General features: G+C 45.5%; 1 protein-coding gene across 1 annotated transcript; it reads right to left on the bottom strand.

Annotated features, from left to right (window-relative positions):
* Nucleotides 1-14,890: 14,890 nt before the first annotated feature.
* On the bottom strand, nucleotides 14,891-16,566 carry LOC109761656 (uncharacterized). The gene is made up of 2 exons (XM_020320479.4): nucleotides 16,004-16,566; nucleotides 14,891-15,071 (listed from the first exon to the last, which is right to left on the bottom strand). Exons 1-2 carry the CDS (start codon nucleotides 16,218-16,220, stop codon nucleotides 14,944-14,946), a joined length of 345 nt encoding a protein of 114 aa, XP_020176068.2. The 5' UTR covers nucleotides 16,221-16,566; the 3' UTR covers nucleotides 14,891-14,943.
* Between the last annotated feature and the right edge of the window lie 9,454 nt (nucleotides 16,567-26,020).

A 26,020-nucleotide genomic window follows, 5' to 3' on the forward strand; every position in this document is an offset into this window, starting at 1 on the left:
TGTTGTTCCTATTATACTAGTGCCTAAAAAGGATGGTACGTCACGTATGTGTGTTGATTGTAGAGGCATTAATAATATTACTATTCGTTATCGTCATCCTATTCCTAGGATAGATGATATGCTTGATGAATTGAGTGGCTCTACAATATTCGCCAAAGTTGATTTGCGTAGTGGATACCATCAAATTCGTATGAAATTGGGAGATGAATGGAAAACAGCATTTAAAACTAAGGTTGGTTTATATGAGTGGTTAGTCATGCCTTTTAGGTTAACTAATGCACCTAGTACTTTCATGAGACTAATGAACAAAGTTTTACGTGCTTTCATTGGACGATTTGTGGTAGTCTATTTTGATGATATACTGATTTATAGCAGATCTTTGGAGGAACATTTGGAACATTTATGTGCTGTTTTTATCGCTCTACGTGATGCACGTTTGTTTGGTAACCTTGGGAAGTGCACCTTTTGCACCGACCGAGTATCTTTTCTTAGCTATGTTGTTACTCCACAGCGAATTAAAGTTGATAAAGCCAAGATTGAAGCTATTGAGAGTTGGCCGCAGCCCAAAATGGTCACACAAGTGAGGAGTTTTCTTGGCCTCGCTAGATTCTATAGGCGTTTTGTGAGAGATTTCAGCACCATTGCTGCACCTCTCAATGAGCTTACAAAGAAGGATGTGCCTTTTGTTTGGGGTACCACACAGGAAGAAGCCTTCACGATATTGAAAGATAAGTTGACACATGCTCCTTTACTCCAACTTCCTGATTTTAATAAGACTTTTGAGCTTGAATGTGATTCTAGTGGAATTGGATTAGGAGGTGTGTTATTACAAGATGGCAAACCTGTTGCATACTTTTCTGAAAAATTGAGTGGGCCTAGTCTGAATTATTATACTTATGATAAAGAATTATATGCTCTTGTTCGGACTTTAGAGACATGGCAACATTATTTATGGCCCAAAGAATTTGTTATACATTCTGATCATGAATCTTTCAAACATATTAAAAGTCAAGCTAAACTAAATCGTAGACATGCTAAATGGGTTGAATTCATTAAGACTTTCCCTTATGTCATTAAACACAAGAAGGGTAAAGAAAATTTTATTGCTGATGCATTGTCTCGTCGCTATACTATGCTTTCACAACTTGACTTCAAAATATTTGGTTTGGAGACCATCAAAGATCAATATGTGCATGATGCTGATTTTAAAGATGTAATGCATAATTGTAAAGAAGGAAGAACATGGAACAAGTTCGTTATTAATGATGGCTTTGTGTTCCGTACTAACAAGATATGCATTCCAGCTAGCTCTGTTCATCTTTTGTTGTTGCAGGAGGCGCATGGAGGAGGATTGATGGGACACTTTGGCATGAATAAGACGGAGGACGTACTTGCTACACATTTCTTTTGTCCAAAGATGAGACGGGATGTTGAGCGTTTTGTTGCTCGCTGCACTACATGTCAAAAACCTAAGTCACAACTCAATCCTCATGGTTTATATATGCCTTTGCCTGTACCTAGTGTTCCTTGGGAGGATATATCAATGGACTTTGTTTTAGGTTTACCTCGAACAAAGAAGGGGAGGGATAGCATATTTGTTGTCGTGGATAGATTCTCGAAAATGGCACACTTTATACCATGACATAAAAGCGATGACGCTGTTAATGTTGCTGATTTGTTCTTCCGTGAAATTATTCGCTTGCATGGTGTCCCAAATACTATTGTTTCAAATCGTGATACTAAATTTCTTAGCCACTTTTGGAGATGTTTATGGGCTAAGTTGGGGACTAAACTGCTTTTTAGTACTACTTGTCACCCCCAAACTGATGTAGTCAATAGAACTTTGTCTACTATGCTTAGGGCTGTTTTGAAGAATAATAAGAAAATGTGGGAAGAATGCTTGCCTCATATTGAATTTGCTTATAATCGTTCATTGCATTCTACTACTAAGATGTGCCCTTTTGAAATTGTGTATGGTTTCCTACCTCGTGCACCCATTGATTTGTTGCCTCTTCCATCTTCGGAGAAGGTTAATTTTGATGCTAAACAACGTGCTGAATTGATCTTAAAATTGCATGAGTTAACTAAGGAAAACATTGAGCGTATGAATGCTAAATATAAACTTGCTGGAGATAAGGGTAGAAAATGTGTTGTGTTTGCACCTGGAGATCTTGTTTGGTTACATTTGAGTAAGGATAGATTTCCTGATTTGCGCAAATCAAAGCTAATGCCACGTGTTGATGGTCCATTTAAGGTGTTAGAGAAAATAAATGATAATGCATATAAACTTGAGCTGCCTGAAGAATTTGGGGTTAGTCCCACTTTTAACATTGCAGATTTGAAGCCCTATTTGGGTGAGGAAGATGAGCTTCCGTCGAGGACGACTTCATTTCAAGAAGGGGAGGATGATGAGGACATCAATACCATTGTTACACCCACAGACCCTACTGCTACATATACTGGACCAATTACTAGAGCTCGCGCACGCCAATTAAATTTTCAGGTATTTTCGTTTCTTGGTAATGATTCTAATGTTCATGAGAATATGATGCTGCCTAAATTGGATACATCTGTTTTGCTTACAAATGAAGGGCCTGGCATGGATAAGAGGGATGAACACTGGAGCAAGACCAAGCATGGAGAGGATGGCATGCGCAAGGGGAACAAGAACGGAGTTACAAGTGATGATTTCAGGACTTTGAAGCCACCATAATGAGTGCATGAAGCCTTGGACGAAATATACAAGATGCCACTTCATAAATTTCGTCCAAAGCCTATTCTAGGTGTTGCGTCACCTTATTATTGGGCCAGGCCCATGTAATTTCGAAATACATAAGTATAGGCCGTTTTTAGAGTCCGTATGTGTGGGGAAACAAGAGATAGGGTTGGTTTCGGACCCCTTCCCCAAGGGCCACGAAATTCCCCCCTCTTCCTCCATATATATAGCCCTTAGGGCACCGTTTAGACTTTGGGTTTTGTTTAGATTAAAGTTCGCCATAGCTGCAACTTCGCGTACTTCGTTTGTGTTCAACGACCAAACAAAGGCGTCACAGAACCCCACCTTCATCAATAAAGCTTTCCTCTTATATTCGCAATATCCAAATTGAATCTTAGTTTCTTTCCTTTTCTTCGTTTGTCTGCAGGAAACAGACCTTCGTGGTCAGGTTGATCGTGCTCCGGCGTGGTCAATAACCTCTCGGAGTTGGTTTAGCGATTGCTAAGGCGCGACGTCCTCGCACGTTCGTAGTCGGATCGTCAAATTCGAATTCCTCCAAAACGATAGCCACCATCTCATCGAAACATCGGGACAGCTTCACCTCTATCACTTTGGCATCGCCATTTAGCCCATGTCAATATGAGATCTTTGCAAAGTCTTCTCCAGGGGGACCATGTTCGTGGACTAACAAATGTTAGTTTTGATAAAGATCGTGCTTGCAGTGCTTGTATCGAAGGAAAGCTACATGAGAAGGCTCACCCTCCCACGACTATCATTTGCTCGAAGAGGCCTTTGGAGCTCCTTAACATGGATCTCTTCGGGCCTCCATCCTTTGATAGTCTTGGAGGTAGAAAGTATTGCTTGGTGATTGTGGATGATTATTCAAGATAGACTTGGGTGTACTTCTTCAAGAGGAAGAGTGAGACCCAACAAACCGTCATTGACTTTGCAAATGAAGCCCAACACCAACACAATGCAAAGATATTGACGATAAGAAGTGACAACGGCACCGAGTTCAAGAACTACACCTTGGATGAGTTTCTTAGTGATGAGGGGATCAAGCATCAATATTCCACACCTTACACCCCTCAACAAAATGGTGTAGCGGAGAGGAAGAACCGGACGTTGATGGATGCGGCAAGAACCATGATGGCGGAGTTCAAGTCTCCATCCAACTTTTGGGCCGAAACCATCAACACCGCGTGTCATGCATCCAATCGGCTCTATCTCCGCAAAGGCTTGAACAAGACTCCTTATGAGATACTCACCGATAACAAGCCCAACCTCAAGTACTTCCGGGTGTTCGGGTGTAAGTGTTTCATTCTCAAGAAAGGTGTTCGTTTGTCCAAATTTGAGGCTAGAGCTTATGAGGGCATATTTGTTGGTTATGCTACAAACTCTCATGCTTACCGTGTCCTCAGTAAGTCCACGGGACTTATTGAGAAGACGTGTAACATGGAGTTTGATGAGAATAACGGCTCCCAAGTGGAGCAAAGTGGTACTTGTGATGTAGGTGATGAAATTCCTCCCCAAGACATAAGAAGAATGGGTGTTGGTTTTATCCTACCCATTGAGGAACCCCTTGTGGCCGAAGGAGAAGGACAATGTTCCACTCAAGTGGAACCATCACCAACCCAAGACCCACACGCTTTCGAAGAACAAAGTGAAGGCCCTCATCCTCATGAACAAGACCAAGGGCAAGATCGACCTCAAGATGGTGTTGAACCACCAAGTGATTCCCAAGGTCAAGTTCTCTCCTCCGAGCAAGTTCAAGATCAAGAGCAAGCTCAAGATCAAGAACAAGCTCAAGACGACGCTCAAGATGACCAAGTAACCGCTCCTCAACTCACTCCTGAGGAGGAATTGGAGCTTCGTGCCGCCAAGATTGCATCCAAGCTCTCTACCAAGGGCCATCTCATGACAAATGTGCTTGGAATCATTCGGAAAGGGGTAAGCACTCGTAGACCATTGGCAAACTATTGTGAACATCACGCGTTTGTCTCTTGTGTTGAACCCCAAAAGGTCTATGAGGCGCTCAAAGATCCGGATTGGCTTAATGCCATGCATGAAGAACTCAACAATTTTGAGCACAACAAGGTGTGGAGATTGGTGCCAAGGCCATCGGGGAACCAAAATGTCATTGGAACCAAGTGGATATTCAAGAACAAGAAAGATGCTCATGGTATTATCATTCGCAACAAGGCTCGATTGGTAGCACAAGGCTACTGCCAAGTCGAGGGTATCGACTACGGTGAAACCTTTGCTCCCGTTGCTCGCCTTGAATCCATTCGCATGTTGATTGTTTATGCTTCTCATCATAACATGAAGTTGCAACAAATGGATGTGAAGAGTGCTTTTCTTAATGGTCCTATTAATGAGTTGGTGTATGTCAAACAACCCCCGGGTTCGAGGATCCCTATTTCCCCGATCAAGTGTATCAACTCGATAAGGCACTCTATGGCCTTAAACAAGCCCCACGTGCGTGGTATGACCACCTTACCGAGTTGCTACAAGATCGTGGGTTTGAAATTGGGAAAATCGACCCCACTCTTTTTACTAAGAAGGTCAAAGGGGAGTTGTTTGTTGATGATATTATTTTTGGTTCCCCTAACAAAGCTTTCAATGAGGAATTTGCCGCTCTCATGACCTCATAGTTCAAGATGTCCTCGATAGGAGAGTTGAAGTTCTTTCTCGGGTTCGAAGTCAAGCAAAGAAGAGAAGGAACCTTCATCAACCAAGCCAAATCCACTCAAGACATGCTCAAGAGATTCAAGCTAAGTGATGTCAAGCCGGCTTCCACTCCAATGCCCGTCAAATGCCAATTTGACATAGATCCCAATGGTAAAGCGGTGGATCAAAAGGTATATTGTTCCATGATTGGCTCCTTGCTTTACCTTTGTGCATCTAGACCGGATATCATGTTGAGTGTGGGAATTTGTGCACGGTTTCAAGCCGCACCTAAGGAAAGCCACTTTGTGGCGGTCAAGCGAATCTTTCGATATTTGTCTCATACCCCAAACTTTGGCTTATGGTACCCGAGAGGAGCAAACTTCGATCTTGTAGGCTATTCGGACTCTGATTGGGCGGGAGACAAAGTGGATAGGAAGTCCACATCTGGAGGGTGCCAATTTCTTGGGTGCTCTTTGGTGAGTTGGTCTTCTAAGAAGCAAAGTTGTGTGTCTCTCTCGTCCACCGAAGCGGAGTATGTGGCTGCCGGTAGTTGTTGTGCTCAACTTCTTTGGATGAGGCAAACTTTAAAGGATTATGGTGTCATTTGTGACAAAGTGCCTCTTTGGTGTGACAATGAAAGTGCCATCAAGATTTCTCTCAACCCGGTGGAACACTTCAAGACGAAGCATATTGAGATCCGGTATCATTTCATCTGGGATCACATTAGGCGAGGGGAGATCGAGCTCAACTATGTCAACACCCATGATAATCTTGCAGATATCTTCACGAAGCCCTTGGATGAAGCAAGATTTTGCGAGTTAAGGCATGAGCTAAATATCATTGATTCGAGCAATGTGGCTTGAACCTTTGCACACCCCACCATACTCTTTGTGATGTCTTGTTTAGGTGTAGGCATGGACATGGGGGGGTGTTGTTCTCTCAATGAACTCTCCCTCCCCCCATTATGCATAAATTGATGAAGTCTTTCACATTAGCCATTTTTATGGTACTTGTGCTTCAAAGACGAGTTTTGGTCATGGGCCCAAGGTTAAAATCTTCGCGGCGCCATACCTCTTGACTCAAACATAGGTGGCCTCAGCCACCGCCATCTCTTGAAGAGGTGTGTGTTTCTTGTCCTCTCGCTAGCGTTCTCGTTGCTTTGTGTTTGTTCCCTCTTCTTGCCGTTTGTTTTTTCCTTTCTTTCTGAGCTTAGCCTTTTTGTGTCTAGTCTTTGGGGTCTTTGTTGGGCGGTACTACCGCTGGTGGTGCGCGGTACTACCACTTGTGTTGACAAGCTGTACTACCGCCCACCCGAGCGGTACTACCGCGGCAGGGCGGGACCAGGGGTTATGTCGCGGCAGGGGGAGGTTTCTTCTCCCCCATACCCATTCGCACAACCCACTCGTTCTTCTTCGTCTCTCCAGCACCGACTCGCCGCGGGAGGGCTCCGGCGGGCCGCCGTCTCCGGGCCGTCCCTCTCCATTCCCTTCGGTGGAATCGATCCCCACCCCGTCCTCTTGCCATGGATGTCGGTATTGCCCCCGTTCCCTTTCTCTTCTTGCCTAGATTTCAGATCTAGTGTTTTAGGGGCAATAGTTGTTGCATCTCTCGATTTTTGGCTAAATCAAGGCTTGAGTAGGCTGGAGAAGGCGACTAGACTATTTGGATTGATATTTGGTAGGAGTATTTTTGAATTTGGCATCCCGGTAGTGCCGGATTTGACCACGGCAGTAGGGAACCGCCGTTTCCCCGTCTCGAGCGGTACTACCGCTAGGGCGGTACTGCCTCTTATTGATCGCAGTACTACCGCTGGATGCCCACTTCCATCATATTCCTGCCAATTTTTGATCCATGTTGTTTTGTTTGGTGGCTTATGCTCTTTCTTTCGTGTTGCCTCTTCTGTCCGTGTGTTTGGTTCCAGGTGATGGTCCCTCTAAGCAGCATGTCCGGCGTGTCAACCCCGGGCGTTCAACTTCAAAGCGCTATCGTACCTCTGAGACTGCGGCTGCTTCCTCAAGTGTTCCTCCTCCTTCTCAGCACAAGAAGACTACTGCCCACAGGCCAACACCTAGGAGCAAGACCGTGACATAGATGAATGCCAAGGAATTCTGGGAAAGGCGTCGGCGCAACCCCTATGCGGAAGATCAAGAACCCACTTTGGTCAACCACCCGTTCTGGAACCGTTTTCAGTATGCCATCTACTTTGATGTGATCAAATCAAAGAAGAATCTCTATATTGATGTTCGCACCATTGGCATTGACTTTATGGAGAAGGATCTTGCTTACTTTGGCGAGGGCTTACAGATGTGCTCTTAGTTGAACATCCGCAGGATCATGCAGTTCAACAAGGATTTTGATGCAGACTTGGTGGCTCAGTTTTATGCCACGGTCCATCTTGGAACAGATGAGGATAGGACTCTAACTTGGATGAAAAATGGGAGGCTTCTTTCCGTCAAGTGGAAGGCCTTCATGGAGCTACTTGGTGTTGAAGATCACGGACTTGAGAACCCAGTTGGATTTCGCCCTCACCGCAATGCAACGTCCACTCACAATCAATCTCTCTGGCCCTACTGTACTTTGAAGATTCACCCCGTGACTCGGAAGGAGACCTACGAGCTGCCTGCCTATCTGGACATTCTTCATCGCATCTTCCGAGAGAATCTCTTCCCTCGCATTGGGAACTTGGATATGGTTCACTCCTTTCTCGTAGACATGCTTCTTTTCTGCCAGCATGAGAAGGAAGAAAACACTGGAGAAACATTGGATATCTCTCATGTCATGTGGTCTGAACTCGTCTCCGCCATCTCTGAGCGCAAGTGGCCATCTATGGTCCGTTTATCATGTTACTCATTGAGAAGGCTTGGGCTCGCGTGTATCCTAATGTTATGCTAGAGACTGGTGAGTTGATCTCCCATGAGATCAAGCGTCTGCGGAAGAAGGAGAACTGGGGCACCCCGGCTTCCAGGTCTGGGATTCCATCTGGAGCTGCTGACATGGAGAACGAGGTTGAGGCTGATGCTGATGATGATGCGGATTATGAGCCCTCTGGAGTGGAGCCCTCATGGGCAAAGAAGATCAAGCGCAAGATGAAGAAACTCTTTTGCATGGAGTCTCATGGACAGTATATGGCTCATGTTTCTGAGAAGAAGGCCAAGAGCCGTCACAAGGAACTCATGCACCAGTTGGGTGCCACTGTTGCCAGCAGCTCTGACGGAAAGATCACTGATGAGGAGGAATGGGTTCAGCAGCACTGCCCGTGGACCAATTCAGACACCGAGCAGTTTCCTATTGACGATGGCAGTGCAGACGATCCCGTCGGGATGTGATGATGGAGACCCTTAGTTTGCTATCACCTGGAGCTGTAGCAGCGCTCTTTGCCTTTTTGGTGTCTCGATGCCAAAGGGGGAGAGAGCTTAGGGATTTGTTGTTGTCGAGTTGCGAGCGTGTGTTTATGTGGCGTGTTTGCCTTACCTGTCTTTCTTGCAAACTATTTTCTCATCTTTGGCGCTTGTTTGGTTTATGTTTGTGAGACCCGGTACCCTATCATATGGTGTGAGACATATGCTACCTTATCCTTTTATTATCTAGTTTGTCAAGTACCTTGGTAGTTTGTGAGTTGCATGCTTATCCAGTTATATTCTTTGCTCACTCCTACTCTTATGCATCCAAGCTCTATATGTTCCATTACCTGTTGCTAATGTTGTCTGACTATAAAATATAGGGGGAGTATTGATCCTAATGTATGTGCTTTGCTTTCCATAGACTCCTCTAATTAGGTGCACACATTCAGGGGGAGCTTCGTCTATATTTTATAGTTTTGGGATTCATTTACCTTCTTGTCTTACCTTTTGTGCAAATCTCGTGTTGTCATCAATCCACCAAAAAGGCGGAGATTGTTAAGGCATGTCTCTCTCTAAGTAGTTTTGGTGATTGATGACAATGTCTTTGCGGACTAATCGTGTGCACTGAGTATTTCAGAAATTCATCCTTTGGCACGAGACGATTCCCTCCCCTCGGTGTTTTAAGCAAAGACGGTGTAGCTCTTTCGATTCAGTTTTGGTGGACTTGTGTCGTAGGAGTCACCGTACTATCAAGAGGGGGTCCGCTTTGGTTAGGCTAGGGTGGAATCAACACGTACACATCCCTTTGCACCCTCTGAGCCTTCCCGCTTCGATGGGGGCTCCCTTGTTGCCTTCTCTGTGAGATCTGCTCCCAGCGGTAGTATCGCGGACCCCAGTGGTAGTACCGCTCGAGAGCTACAAGCGGTAGTACTGCTCCATAGTGGTAGTACCGCCTGGAGCTCTCAACCGTAGTACCGCTGCGGCTCCGCGCTCCTACCGCCTCGACTCGAGGGTGTCGCCTCTCATGTCGGGTTTTGCAGCACTGGCAGCGGCAGTAGAGGCGGTAGTACCGCTCGTTAGCGGTAGTACCGCCCTTACCACCGCTGCTAGTACCGCCCTGGGTCCAGGTCCTGCTCCGCCTCTTGCTTTCGTCTGTCTGCGCGGTAGTACCGTGAGGGGGAGCGGTAGTACCAGTGGCCACGGCGGTAGTACCACTGGCCATAGCGGTAGTACCGCTGCCCCCAGCGGTACTACCGCTCTGTGCGGGGCTGAGCGGGGGGTAACAGTTGGATTGTCTCCCCCCTTATAAAAGGAGGTCTTCTTCTCCAAGTTTACCTACCTCTTTTCCCCCAAGCTCCATTGTTGCTCCAAAGCTCATTTTCGCCCGATCTCTCTCCCTAGCCAATCAAACTTGTTGATTCTTTGGGGATTGGTTGAGAAGGCCCAGATCTACACTTCCACCAAGAGAAATTTGATTCCCCCCACTAATCCCTTGCGGATCTTGTTACTCTGGGTGTTTGAGCACCCTAGATGGTTGAGGTCACCTCGGAGCCATATTCCATTGTGGTGAAGCTCCGTGGTTTCATTGGGAGCCTCCAATTCGGTTGTGGAGAGAGCCCCAACCTTGTTTGTAAAGGTCCGGCGGCCGCCTCCAAGGGCACCAATAGTGGAATCACGGCATCTCGCATTGTGTGGGGGCGTGAGGAGAATACGGTGGCCCTAGTGGCTTCTTGGGGAGCATTGTGCCTCCACACTGCTCCAACGGAGACGTACTTCCCTTCAAAAGGAAGGAACTTCGATAACACATCCTCGTCTTCACCGGCTCCATTCTTGGTTATCTCATACCTTTACTTGTGCAAGCTTATTTTGTGTTGCATCTCTTGTTTGCTTGTGTGCTTGTTGTTGTTGCATCATATAGGTTGCTCACCTAGTTGCATATCTAGATAACCTACTTTGATGCCAACTTTAAATTGGTAAAGAAAAGCTAAGAATTGTTAGTTGCCTATTCACCCCCCCCCCTCCTAGTCAACTATATCGATCCTTTCAGTTGCTACTAAGGATAAAAAGACGGGATCCATATCTACCGCCATATAGATAAACGGATCTTGTCTACATCATGTCATCGTTCTTATTGCATTACTCCACTTTCCATGAACTTAATACACTAGATGCATGCTGGATAGCGGTCGATGTGTGGAGTAATAGTAGTAGATGCAGCCAGGAGTCGGTCTACTAATCTTGGACGTGATGCCTATGTAATGATCATTGCCTGGATATCGTCATGAGTATTTGAAGTTCTATCAATTGCCCAACAGTAATTGGTTAGCCACCGTTTGCTATTTTTCTCGAGAGAAGTCACTAGTGAAACCTACGGCCCCCGGGTCTTCTTCCTCATATATTTGTCTTGGGATCTACTTTTCCTTTGCATTTTTATTCAGATCTATTAAATCAAAAATACAAAAATACCTTGGTGCGTTTTATCTTTATTTATTTTATTTGGCGCTCGATCTATCAATCTACTACAATTTACCTCACGTCCACCAGCCTATCTTGAGGCGCCGTACCCCGGAAGGGATTGACAACCCCTTTAACTCGTCGGGTTGCGAGGTGTTGTTGTTTGTGTGCAGGTGCTGTTTACGTTGTGTTGCTTGGTTCTCCTACTGGTTCGATACCTTGGTTTCATAACTGAGGAAAATACTCTACCGTCGCTGTGCTACATGATCCCTCCCTCTCCGGGGAAATACCGACGTAGTCCCAGCTGCCATCAGCATCTTATACCGATACGTAAGCATGTGAGCACGTACAGTACATAGAACTGAAACATCTATGAACATCATATATACGCCCAGCACATGAACAAACAAATAGGGGATGAGTCATTCCCTTCGGTTGGCCATCGAGTAAGCGACTCGTTAATTAACCATTCCCGACCGGCAAAAATAAGCCTTGTCTCGGCTCATTCCCGCAACCCGCGGTATGCGCGTGCATCGTGACAAGGCGTGGCGTGGTGAGGCAAGGCGGGTGGCGGCGGAGGAGGAGCACTCGTGTACAACTCTTATTCCCAAGCTCCCAGTATAGCAAGTGGTAGAGCAGCCCTTATAAAGAGGTCTCACTCGAGTAGGGTGTTTCGGTGCCCAGGCTCATCTGCACTCGGTTAGAAAAAAAAAATCATAAAAAATTCAAAACAAAATCAAAAAATACCATTTTTTGTGCGGTAGACAATTTGATGCGTGACGTCCGCTCCAAATTTCAAGTCATTTGAACATTTGAACAGCTCTCAGAAAAAAGACAAATCAGGCCAAAACAGTACATGAACAGTAAACATTTTTACAGACCCCAAATTTATCTTTTTTGCTGAGAGCTCCTAAGATGTCCAAATGATATGAAAATTGGAGCGAACCTCACGCATCAAATTGTCTATCGCACAAAAAAATTGGAATTCTCGAATTTTTCTAGTATTTGTTTTGATATTTTTCGTCAGCGCGGGGCTAGATGAGCTCGGGTGCAGAGATGGATTTTCGATGTCACTCTTCTTACTATAGAAGTATGGTACTAAACGAGAAATTGAGTGATCCAGGATTCGATCACTGGTCTCCAAGTTGATCTCAGGTGTCGCTAACCACTGCACCAAGGTCCCAATCGTGGAAAGTAATAGAGCGCAGCCTACTTGAGGCTATTCGAGCCGTTTTTCTGTTTCTTTTAATTTTCTTCTTCATTTTTTTCATTCTTTCCTGCATTTTGTTTCTTTGTTTTTTGTTTTCTTGTATTTTGTTTCTTCTCCATTTTTATTTGGTTTTCTTTTTTTGTTCTCCATTTTCTGTTTTTCTTTTGTTTTTTCCTATGTTTAATTTCGTTTTCACTCTACATTTTTGTACGTGTCAACAGACATTTTCTTAATAAGTGATCAATATTTTTTGTATACACATTCAACATTACTGTTCAAACGTTTTGTTTTCAAATACTTGTTCAACTTTTAATATGTATTTCAACATTTTTTAAATACTTTTTCAACATTTTTTTAATACTAGATTAACATTTTTATTACTAATGCAATATTTTTCAAATACTTGTTCAACATTTTTGGTACTTATTTCAACATTTACAAATACTTGTTCAACATTTTTCAAATACTCGTTCAATATTTTTTAATACTTTTTCAATATTTTATATTTGGTTTCTTTTTTCTTCTCAAATTTCAAACATTTGTTTGTTTGTTTTTTCTTCTCCATTTTTTGTTTTTCTTTTGTTTTTTCTTATTTTTGTTTTCGTTCTCTCTACATTTTCGTTTGTGTGAAAAAATATTTTTTAATAAGTGATCAAATTTTTTTAATATTCTTTCAACAATGTCCGTGCTTTTTTTAATACTTGTTCAACATTTTAATGCTTATTTCAACATTTTTTAAATACCCGTTCAACATTATTCAAATACTTGTTGAACATTTTTTATACATGACCAATATTTTTTCAAATACTTGTTCGACATTATTTATACACTTGTACAACATTTTTAAAACACTTGTTCAACATTTTTAAAATAATTGTTCAATATTTTTAAAATACTTGTGCTACATTTTTTTAAATCTTTGATTAACATCTTTGTATACGTGATCAACATTTTTTAAAATAATTCTTCAACATTTTTCACATACCTATTCAATTGTTTTCAAATACTTGTTCAACATTTTTCAAATGTTTCAATAGAGTGTTTATTCTATAATATATACAATTATGTTATGTTAAAATATAAACAAAAGTAAGAAAAGGGAAAAAACGAAACAGAAAACGTAAAAAAACGAAGAAAGGAGGTTGTGGCCCCCCGTAATGGTGGGCCGGCCATCTACGTCCCCCTTCAGCGAGGGTTTCCTCCCTGCTGGCTGAAGGCGAGGAATAGGGGTGCCCCCGTTTCTCTGCCTAGTCGAGGTCCCATGCGAAGCCGTGAGCGCCGCGTCCATGGCCACCATGGTCGCGAGTGTTAGAATTAAACATGACGGTGTACCGGCTACACGTTTGTATGCATGTCCGAGTAGTACATGTATATCATACCGAGTAGGATTAGCATTGGGACACCAAGTCGGTTAGCTTCTAGCTATCTTACGCATATGTGTGTGTGTGTGTGTGTGTGTGTACCCCAGACCTTGTAACACAACGAAAAAGCAATAAAGAGAAAGCCAGGAGCGACACACCCCTGTAGCTATCAACAAAAGTCTCTCGTCCCGATCAGTTTTTCCGTTTGCTAAAGTTACGCCGAGACGTTCCGCCGAGGCTGCCGGCCAGGTCAAGTTCACGTATACATCTACGTTTACGTGTGTGCTGCTTGAGAATCAATCAAGCTCGTCTAGCTAGCTTTGCACTTCCTGTGCATAGTTCCTGGGTGATTTGATCTAGGGATCAAAAGCCAACAATTGTATTATGAGTTTTTTTGTTTTGATGTACGGAAGGTTGTTCGGAGTCCTGGATGTGATCACGGACATGACGAGGAGTCTCGAAATGGTCGAGACGTAAAGATCGATATATTGGACGACTATGTTCGGACACCGGAATGGTTTCGGGGAGTTTCAGACATATACCGGAGTACCGGGGGTTACCGAAACCCCCCGGGGAGTTTAATGGGCCAAGACGGGCCTTAGTGAAGAAGAGGAAGGGCGGCTAGGGCTGGCCGCGCGCCCCCTCCCCTCTAGTCCGAATTGGACAAGGAGGGAGGGCAGAGGGGGTCCTACTCCCGGAGTAGGACTCCTCCCTGGCTGGCCGCCTCCTCCTCCTGGTCCTTTATATACGAGGGCAGGGGGGCACCTCTAAACACAACAATTGATGTCTTGATTTCTTAGCCGTGTGCGGTGCCCCCCCACCATATTCCACCTCCATCATATCGTAACGGTGCTTAGGCGAAGCCCTGCGTCGGTAGCATCATCATCACCATCACCACGCCGTCGTGCTGACGGAACTCTCCCTTGAAGCTCTGCTGGATCGAAGTTCGCGGGACGTTATCGAGTTGAACGTGTGCTGAACTCGAAGGTGCCGTACGTTCGGTACTTGGATCGGTCGGATCGTGAAGACGTACGACTACATCAACCGCGTTGTGCTAACACTTCCGCTTTCGGTCTACGAGGGTACGTGGACAACACTCTCCCCTCTCGTTTGCTATGCATCACCATGATCCTGTGTGTGCGTAGAAATTTATTTTGAAATTACTTTGTTCCCCAACAGGTGGCCTGGCAGTTAGTAGCACAACCATGCCCGGCGTACGGTATGGTTCAGTCCTGCGGTGTAGCTTTGCCTCAAGAGACTCTCGAGTTTTAGAAGAAATGCCAGGTGCACGCGCACATCGCTCCACTGAGAAGTGGAACCTGTTATTGGGCAGAAATGCAAACTTGTTAGTGAGCAAGCACACGAACTGTCGTCAACAAAACTTTGCTGCTTGGAATAGCCATCTCAATGGAATGGATGCACACTTCAATAAGGAGGGTTCCTGAAGAAACTGCATATGCTCAGTTTATGACAAATCACTGGGTGAAGTGAACCAAATCATCTTCCAGAATCTCAATGACATGCAAAGCTTGCAACATTTCACACATAATTTCACACATACTACAGATACATATATTTTCCACAACAAAATTCTTCAGAAAATAGCTTATTTACCAAAACTCTGTTTGCCCAATATCAGAAAATAGCTTATTTACCAAAACTTGAAACAGAAAATTTATCAGAAAGTTTGGCCAATATCAGCAACAAAGTTTGCCCAAAATACAGTCACCCCCAAGAAGTCCAGTTCATGTTGTACCAACAGTGCTTAACACAGTAGGGCAAACAAAAAATATATAACAATGAGGTGCATTGATTTCTGCTTTAAAAGGTTATGCTTGAAGAACTAAGATCCAGGCCCGCTACTACAAGTTTCTGTTTCAAGTTTGGCACTTGCTGTCCGACACAAGTAGGGCCATGAACAAGTTTCTGTTTCAAAAAACTTCGTGTACCCATCATTTTCAGTATGCATGTACTGTACTAGAAAATGTGAAGCACCAATCACTTTAAGAACAGTAGCCGGGATGCCCTCGAACAGAGGGAATCATTATGGACAGAAGCACAAGCCTACAGTGCTACTTCAGCAACAAGATCACTTTGCAACTACGAATCCTACAACGCATCACATGAACTACCAGATAGGGCTACAAGCTACTTTGCAGAGATCGCCATAATCACCCATGTCGCCCTTGCTCTAGTATCACAAAGTAAACTATACCAGGTAGCGGCAAGCAGATCTGAGATGGGTGGTAACCTTCGTGCTGGACGGACTGGCGCTGGCCAGGCAGGGTGCGCTGGGCGACGGTGCGGGCGACGAAGACGATGAACTCGCGTGCGGCGCCGCGCCGGAAGAAGCTGAAGTGGCTGACGTCCGTGGCGTTGGCCAGCAAGAGCGCCTCGGAGCCCTGCCCGCCGCTGGAGGAGGAGCCCCCGGTGCCTCCGGCCGACGGCTTCAGCACGACGAGCCCCATAGATGTCGCCCGCCGCAGCAGCAGCAGCCAAGGCCGTGGCCACGAGGCCGAGGAGCAGCAGCAGCGGCCCTCTCCTACGGTCGTCGTCGTCCCATCCAGGGGACTGGGCGCGGCGGTTGGACCAGCGAGGGGGCGAGGGGAGGGCGAAGGCGGCTCTCCTGCCCTTTTCCAACGTGCGGTGTGCGTGGATCTGGGCAGCGCGAGAGCACGGATCTGGGTGGCGGCGGCGATGGGGAAAAGAGAGCAGCAGTGAAGATTGGGAGAAGGGAGCTAGGGTTTCGTGTGTGGACGAGGATGAGAGGGACACGGGTTGATTCAGGAATCGGTAGGGGGTGAGAGCGACGAGGGGGCTGTGGGCTGCCGTTGGATCTGGGCGCATCCGACGGACCTTAATCCATGATCCGCATGATATGATTTTGGACCAATCAGAACGTAGTACCTCCTTTGATGAGGTTAAGACCATTTAAATTGGTCATAATGGATTGAAAATAAGATGCCAAATCATGTATGCTATTCGAAAGCCTAGAAAATTTATAAAAATAAATAGAAAAGAAAAACCTTCGCGTTGTGACACCTAATGTGACCTACTTTTTTCAGTAAAAATAACAAACTTTGAATAATACCAATATCTTAAAAAAGTGTTCTCATAAATGAGTTCTTTTTAAAAGAATCATTTTCCGAGTGCCCAAAATGAGTTTTTTGTGAAGGACCTACCATATATTTGTTGCAAAATTGGATCAAATCAATTTTCTAAAATACTAGTACATATTTAATGCACAATTGACCAAATGGTTGGGTGTCAAAAGTCTTGATCCACCTCTAGTGAAAAAGATAAATTTCCGCCGGTTCAGCAGGAAGCGGGTTAATTTTGAACTGCAGCTGTCTCATAGTTTGCTCTTTATTTTTTTCAAAAATCATTTCTAGGTACATAAGTATCTATTTAATCAGAGAAACATAAAAAAAAAATCCAAGATTCAACCACTAGCTAGGAACGGTCAAGCCCGCCGTTTTGACCGCATTTTAAAACGGGCATAAAAAATTCAAAAAAAATCAAACAATTGGAAAACCTTCGCATTGTGTCATTACATGTGACCAAGTTTCCAGGAAAAATAATAAACTTGTAATACGGCAATTATTTCAAAAAAGTGTTTTCAGAAATGAGCTATCATGCGTGAAGATTCATGGCTTTCAAGCCAAATGATCAATTTTATGGCCACATTCATGGCATAGTTTGTTCAAATGATCTCATATTGTGCACAAGGGTGCATCTTGAAATTCCAAACAATGTTGTCTAAGGGAGTTTTCATTTTCTTTGCACGGAAAATTCATTTTCCATTTTTCGAGTGCCCGAAATGAGTTTTTTTTGTGAAGGACCTACCATATATTTGTTGCAAAATTGGATCAACTCAATTTTATAAAATACTAGGACATATTTAATGCATAATTGACAAAATGGTTGGGTTTCAAAAGATTTGATCCACCTCTTGTGAAAAAGACAAATTTCCGCCGATTTAGTAGGAAGCGCTTAAATTTTGAACTGCAGCTGCCTCATAGTTTGCTCTTTATTTTTTCCAAAAATCATTTCTAGGTACATAAGTATCTATTTAATCAGAGAAACATCAAAAAATTTCCATGATTCAACCACTAGCTAGGAACGGTCAAGCCCGCCGTTTTGACCGCATTTTGAAACGGGCATAAAAAATTCAAAAAAAATCAAAAAATTGGAAAACCTTCGCATTGTGTCATTACATGTGACCAAGTTTCCAGGAAAATAATAAACTTTTAATGCGGCAATTATTTTAAAAACGTGTTCACAGAAATGAGCTATCATGCGTGAAGATTCATGCCTTTCAAGCGAAATGATCAATCTTATGGCCACATTGATGGCATAGTTTGTTCAAATAATCTCATATTGTGCACAAGGGTGCATCTTGGAATTCCAAACAATGTTGCCTCAGGGAGTTTTCATTTTCTTTGCACGGAAAATTCATTTTCCATTTTTTGAGTGTCTGAAATGAGTTTTTTTGTGAAGGACCTACCATATATTTGTTGCAAAATTGTACCAAATCATTTTTCTAAAATACCAGGGCATATAGAATGCACAATTGACCTAATGGTTGGGTGTCAAAAGTTTTGATCCACCTCTCGTGAAAAAGACAAATTTCCGTTGATTCAGGAGGAAGCGGCTCAAATTTGAACTGCAGCGTCCTCATAGTTTGCTCTTTATTTTTTACAAAAATTATTTCTATGTACATAAGTATCTATTTAATCAGAGAAACATCAAAAGTTTTTCCAAGATTCAACCACTAGCTTGGAACAGTCAAGCCCGCCGTTTTGACTGTATTTTGAAACGGGCATAAAAAATTCATGGCATAGTTTGTTCAAATGGTCTCATATTTTGCACAAGGGTGCATCTTGCAATGAAGAACAATGTTTCCTAAGAGGAGTTTCTATTTTCTTTGGACAAAATATCAATTTTTCCATTTCTTTTGTGCCCAAAATGAGGTTTTTGTGTGAAGAACCTATCATATATTTGTTGTAAAATTGGACCAAATCAAATTTCTAAAATAATAGGCCATATTTAATGTACAATTGACCAAATGGTTGGGTGTAAAAAGTTTTTGATCCACCTCTGGTGAAAAAGACAAATTTTCGCATATTCATTTTCCATTTTTCGAGTTCCCAAAATGAGTTTTTTTTAAGAACCTAACAAATATTTTTTGTAAAAAAAACTTCTACATTTTTCAAGAATATTATACCACATTTTATGAATAAATTTGTGTACACTAGAAGCATTTTTTATAGATATTAAACGGCTTTTAGTTACATCATTAACATTTTTAATAAAGATTTTGATGTCTAATATTTTGAACACATGTCTACATTTTAAGACACATTTTACATATTGTTTATATATGTTTAACTTTTTTAAATACATGATTAACATATTTTCATATATTCACAACAAAAAAACATCTTTTCATACATACGTTTTGATGTCTATATTTGTTTTTACACATTGTACATTTTTGTGTACATATAAAACATTGTTCATATTGGTTAGAAAAATTTAAATACATGAAAAACTTGTTATTTTCCCATTTTCGTTGGGCCGAATATATGTTTTTTTGAGTAATATGTGGGCATCCCACATTTCTTCCTGGATGGGCCGAGGCCTACATGGCACACAGATTTTTTTAAAGAAGGCGACCTCGTTCCACCGAGGCCCAAGCCCACCTTGAGCGACACCTTGAGTAACAATGCATCCACGTTCACAACCTCATGACCATTTATATTGGTCATAATTAGGTAGAAATAAGGTCGTTGACCACTCTTGTCTGCTTTATGACCATTTGGTGTAAGGAAATTTCAGGGCTTGTGCCCTTCCAAGCGAAATGGCTGTGGATTTATGACCAATTCTGCCGGGGTCACTGAGAGAAGGTCACAAGTTGACATATTTCTTGTAGTGAGGCTGCAACGGAGATGGAACACAAGCTGAAGGTTCGCGCTCTACGGACAGATCGCGGCGGAGAGTTTACGTCGAACGAGTTCAACAACTACTGCGAGAAGATTGGCATAAAGAGTTTCCTCACGGCAGCTTATACGCCGCAGCAGAACGGGGTTGTTGAAAGGCGCAATCGAACCGTCGTTGACATCGCAAGGAGCTTACTCAAGATCAAGAATCTGCCGGGGACTTTTTGGGGAGAAGCTGTCTCGACAGCGGTCTATCTTCTCAACCGGGCTCCAACGAAGGCAGTGATCGGCAAGACTCCGTATGAAGCAATTTATGGACGGAAGTCGAATGTGTCTCATCTACGGACATTTGGGTGCATGGCGCATGTGAAGACGGCAGAGCCGCATCTCTCAAAGCTTGCCGATCGCAGCACCAAGATGGTGTTCATCGGATACGAGAGGAGTTCCGGCACCAAGGCATACCGCTTCTACGATCCACGAACCAAGCGTCTACGGATTTCACGCGACGTTGTGTTTGAAGAAAACCAAGCGTGGAATTGGAGCGCAACAGCCGACGATGCTCCAAACGGTAACATATTCACAGTTGAATTCCCAACTGATGATGATGCAGGGGAGGACGTCCAGGTGGTTGGCAAGACGCCCAACCAAGGTGACCACAATGGTAGTGATCATCATGGTGCCGACACCGACGACGACGCGCATGGGTCGCAAGGTGATAGCGACAACGAATTGCAAGACACAGGTAGAGATCTCGGCAACGACATCGACAACGAGGCACATAGTGATGATGACAATCAAGATGATGGTCACGATCACGACGACTACGCCGACGACGCGGATGCCAACGACCCGGCATCTACCACGTCCGAGACTCAACTGTCTTCCTCAAGTGCATCGATGCCGACATAATTTGTGTCGCCTCCTTCGCAAGCCACAACGGATTCTTCCGGGCCTCGTCGCTACAAGATCCTCAAGAAAGTCTACAAGTACGCAAAGCCAGTTACGCTCGAGTACTCCGATTTGTGTTTACTCGGAGTTGAGGAGCCGGCGAACTTCGTAGAGGCGAGCAAAAGTTCAAGTTGGATGCATGCCATGGATGAGGAGATGAAGGCGATCGAGAGCAATGGCACGTGGACTTTGGCAACCCGACCTCCGAACCAAAAGGCGATAGGTTTGAAGTGGGTTTACAAGTTAAAGAAGGACACAAAGGGTGCCATTGTGAAGTACAAGGCAAGACTCGTTACAAAGGGCTACGTACAACGTCAAGGAGTTGACTATGAGGAGGTGTTTGCACCGGTTGCTCGAATCGAGACGGTGAGAGTGCTCCTAGCTTTGGCAGTACAAGAGGATTGGAAAGTTCATCATATGGATGTGAAATCCGCTTTCCTCAATGGCGACCTCAAAGAAGAAGTGTACGTGGAACAACCCCTCGGCTACGAGAAGAAAGGCGAAGAAGAGAAAGTTTACAAGCTCAAGAAGGCACTTTACGGGCTGAAGCAAGCGCCAAAAGCTTGGAACTCAAAGTTAGACCAAAGTTTGGTCTCGATCGGGTTCAAAAGATATTCCCTCAAGAATCCGAAAGACAGTCTACCAAGCACCGATGAACAGGTAAAGGTTGAAGACGCGACCAAGGAGGAGCGCTGGCGTCAAGCTACGGACGAGCCGACGATAGTAAAGACGGTCCCTGAAATGCTGCAAGAAACGACAAAAGAAATGCCAAGGATATTAGCTATGAGTAGTAGTCGTCGCATTTGGGATCCAGGTCGCATCGAGGACGTCATGTTTAAGGGGATGAATGTTAGAATTAAACATGACGGTGTACCGGTTAGCTTCTAGCTATATATATATATATATATATATATATATATATATATATATATATATATATATATATATATATATATATGCGCGCGCGCCCCTCAGACCTTGTAACACAACGAAAAAGCAATAAAGAGAAAGCCAGGAGCGACACGCCCCTGTAGCTATCAACAAAAGTCTCTCGTCCCGATCAGTTTTTCGTTTGCTAAAGTTACGCCGAGACGTTTCGCCGAGGCCGCCGGCTAGGTCAAGTTCACGTATACATCTACGTTTACCTGTGTGCTGCTTGAAAATCAATCAAGCTCGTCTAGCTAGCTTTGCACTTCCCGTGCATAGTTCCTAGGTGATTTGATCTAGGGATCAAAAGCCAACAGCGGGCACGCACTCGAGCGCCTGTACCAGCGCATGCCCGCACGCGCTCCCCCGCGCCCCTGCCGATCGCCCGTTCTTCCCCTCGCCGCGATCACTTCTCCCCTGTTTCAGCCGTACGTCGCCATGGCCCGAGCCGAGCAAGAGCTGGAGGCTCGAGCCCCTGCGCGTTCTGCCGCTCGCGCATGCACACGCCTGCACCTGCATATCAGCGCCTCGCTTGCCGCAGCACCTGGGGCGCACCCTGCTTGCTCCTCGCATGCACACTGCCGGCCCCGGTTCAGGTCGTCTTTCTCTTTGGCTGTTGGTAGAAATCCGTCTGGCTCTACCTCGTATATGGCCACGCTGGTCAGCTATCACACAGACGAGCGTGTGTACTCCCCGCTGCACACAGACGCATCCGCACGCGGACGCTGCCGTGCATGCCCAGCCACGACCACAGAGCAACCTGTCCCTGTTCGTTGTTCTTCAGTTTAGTTCAGGTCAGGTCGGGTTGATGGGTCATTTAGGCGCCAATCCGTACGGCCTATGGGGCGCCGAGTAGAGATGCTCTAAACAAAGGAAAAGGCTTAAAAACATGCTAGGCGTAAGCCGGCTGATCTTTGAAAAGATCAGCCGCCTGCGCAGCCGTCTGATTTAGGCATAGGTGGCCGTTAGATCGTAGGCTCCCAACAACGCATCTTCCTCTTCTTCCTTCGCATTCTTCTCTCGCAGTGCTCAGTCGTTGGAAGCAGCAGCCCCTCCTCAGCAGGCAATGAAGCGCTGCCGTTTGTCGGAGTCTCGTCTGGTCGCAGCAACCCCGTCATTGGCCACAGACGATGTTCCGACGCAACATTGGCCGCCCGGCGATGCTGCAACACAGCACCGGAGCCTCGACAAATGCTTCATTGCAGCACCGGCGAACCTGACGATGCTTCGTCGCAGCTCTGGTGCCTCGGCAATGTTTCATCGCAGCACCGGTGCCTCGGCAATGCTTCATCGCAGCATCGGCAAACCCGACGATGCTTCATCGCAGCTCTGGCGCCTCGGATATGCTTCATCGCAGCACCGGCAAACCCGGCGATGCTTCGTCGCAGCTCCGGCGCTTCGGCAATGCTTCATCGCAGCACCGACGAACCCGACGATGCTTTGTCGCTGCTCCGGCGCCTCGGCAATGCTTCATCGCAGCACCGGCAAACCAGATGATGCTTCGCCGCTGCTCCGGCTCCTCGGCAGCACAAGGCGACGATGGATGCAGCGACAGCACGAGGCGGCGACGGCGACGGATGCTGCTACGCAGCACGCGGCGGAAATGACGGATCCAGCGACAGCACGCGGCAGCGCATGCTGCGATGCAGCGACGGTGACATCGGATGCAACGACAACACGCGGCGGCGATGGCGGATGCAGCAACAGCATGCGGCGGCGATGGAACATGCACCGATGCAGCACGTGGCGACGGCGGAAGCTTGCTACCATGCTGCGGCGCTGCGGCGGCGACGGCGCATGCTGCTATGCAGCGCGCAGCAGTGGCGGGCACATGCTGCGATGCAGCGACGACGATGGATGCAACGGCAGCACGCGGCGCCGACGATGGCGCGGTTCCAATGTGGTAGTGCTGGTGGCTACGGATGGGAAGCAGCCATCGCTGCCATGCACTTGGAGAAAGACCAGAGCAGTTTGAGAAGACATGCTCGCGTCGAAGGATAAGGTTGAGGCGGCTTGGTTGGGTCCATGGGAAAGAGAAGCGTGTGTATCGCACGATGAGCTTAATCGGATGGCTTGGGACGCGGCTTACGCAACGCAAAGATCAGTCGGTTTACACAAAGAGTTTTTCTAAGTGTTTGGCACCACCGTGTCCGAGAAATACAAAACATAACCGACTCCTATCTGAAATCGAGCCCCGCACGTCATATTTACAAGAAGAGATAAATACACTGGTGATCATCGAAGTTGTGGCTGAAGCACACTATGATCACTAGACTTCAAAATACGCTCAATACGGTCGCTGAATACGAGTTGCGGTGATTATACGGTGACTAACTCACCATAGAGCTCCGTATTTTGTCCAGTTGACCGGTCAAATAGTTTATTGTGGCACCAAGGCAGCACCATCAGCGTTTTGTTGTCTCTCTACTCTATGGGTCCCACCTGCAAGTGAGTATAAGAGATAAATGAACAAAAATAAACTACTCCAATGGCCGGGAATCGAACTTAGCGTCGTAGAACTCACGCGCAACCCACTAGGACCGTCGTGTTTTAGGGTTGATAACCTGAGGGTTAATCAATACAATGTCTCGATGTAACCCGTTTGTGTACGATTGCTTTAACCACACTTTTTCTTTGACTGCTAATGCGTGATGTTTTCTTTTGCTAGCGCGTGCATATTAGTGTGTGCTTCGTGTTTTTTCTCATTTCTGTTGTGCATGTTAGTGTGTGTTCTTTTTATTATTTCTGTTATGCGTGCGTATGGTGTGTGCGTGTTAGCGTGTCCGTGCGTGCGTGCGGCCTCGACGTCGACAACGTGATGCTCCATGGAGACGGACCAGCGCGGTTGAGACGGGACACCTCTTGTCAGCACCAGACCTCCACCCGCGCCATGTTTGACAAGCTGGACAGCGCCGTCGTCTCGACCGATGCCATGACGTGCCTTGCCGCAGGCAACCCCTTTATCGTCCTTGACATGCTCATGTTTTTTTAATGCTCAAAAACCTGCTGCGGTGAACGTGCTCCTGCTCGACATGTTCGTCGTTGATGTGCTCCTGGATGGAGTCCTGCTTGTGCATGAGCCGCTCTTGATCACATGTCGTTTCAGCCCCTCAAAAGAACCTCCTCACGTACGTCCTTGTGCACGCGCGTGTGTTCCACTGATGCTCTAAGGCCGAGGATGTGATCGCCTTTGTCTCCATCCAACCATCGAACAATGACGACAAGGAGGAGCCGCAGGAGATGGCACAGGGCGCCGTTGTGGGTGAACTTCGCCGTAGCACGACGAACCAGACGTTGCCGTAGATGATGCACGCCTCCATGTAGGGCTGCAAACGAGTCGAGCTCGAGCGAGTTGGAGTTGGTTCAGCTCAACTCATATGAAAATTCGAGCGAGCTCAAACTGAGTGAAGCTCATGATCGAGCTGTGGAACATGACTTGTGCTCAGATTGTAACGATCTCGAGTCGATCTCGAGCTAGTTTTGAGCTAAATGAGATGGTAAAAAATATGAATCTATGGATGAAAAACTAAAAAATTAAGGTGAATATGCTGGGAACCTTTGCCAAAAATATAGGTTATTTAACACATAGTCGACCACGTGCCATAATTAGGCTTAAATCTTCTCTGCACTTAGTTAAGATTCCGTGTTCGTTGGTAAATAAAATGGAGAAAAATTATGGACAGCATAGATGGTAATAAATTATCGTATTTCCATTTAATATAAGGCATGATCATTTAACATAATGATATTCTGTCGAGCTATCGAGCTAAAATCGAGCGAGCCAACATTGGCTCAAGATCGGCTCGTTTCTTGGTCGAGCTACATAAAGTGTTCAAACTCAGCTCGTTTCTTTTCGAGTCGATCTCGAGTCGAGTCAAAAAACAAGTCGATCTCGAGCAGCTCACGAGCCTCGAGCTTTTCTTGCAGCCCTACCTCCATGCACCCGAGTGTGTGTGCATGGATGCGTTGTATATGTGTGTGGTGTGCGCCTGGTGCATGCGTTGTGTGCGTGCTGTGCACCTGGGTGCATGCTTTGTGTGCGCCTGTTCGTACGTGCTATGTACCTGATCTGGCTGCATGGGTTGTGTTCGACCGTGCAGGGTGCATGCATTCATGTTTATATAAAATCAGAAAGATACTGCTGCATCCAATTGTGTTTTATCAAGGGCCGGTGCTAGGCGTAAACCGGTTGATGGCAGGAACTTTTAAACCACCTTGCCAGCCGTCTGATCTGCCTACTAGTGGCCGTTGGATTACAGCAACGCAATGACAGGAGTACATGCGACTGCTTCAACGCTACGCAGCTGCATCCCGACAAAAAGCTCCAGCGCAGCTTTCATGGCGCACCGCCGTCGTCCGGCGAAGTTCCAACGCAGCACCAAAGAATTCCAGCGAAGCTCCAACGCAGCACCGGTGCGCCCGGCGAAGTTCCATAGCAGCACCGGCGGAGC

This window comes from Aegilops tauschii, chromosome 5 (genome assembly GCF_002575655.3).
Source record: "Aegilops tauschii subsp. strangulata cultivar AL8/78 chromosome 5, Aet v6.0, whole genome shotgun sequence".
NCBI classification, from domain to species: Eukaryota; Viridiplantae; Streptophyta; class Magnoliopsida; order Poales; family Poaceae; genus Aegilops; species Aegilops tauschii.

What these genes read in the sequence shown, in the direction of transcription:
- LOC109761656 (XM_020320479.4), bottom strand. Translation starts at nt 16,220, where the DNA reads ATGGGGCTCGTCGTGCTGAAGCCGTCGGCCGGAGGCACCGGGGGCTCC. An exon ending in CCAGTCCGTCCAGCACGAAG is followed by an intron (nt 15,072 to 16,003) that starts GTTACCACCCAT and finishes GCCCAATAACAG; the next exon opens with GTTCCACTTCTCAGTGGAGC.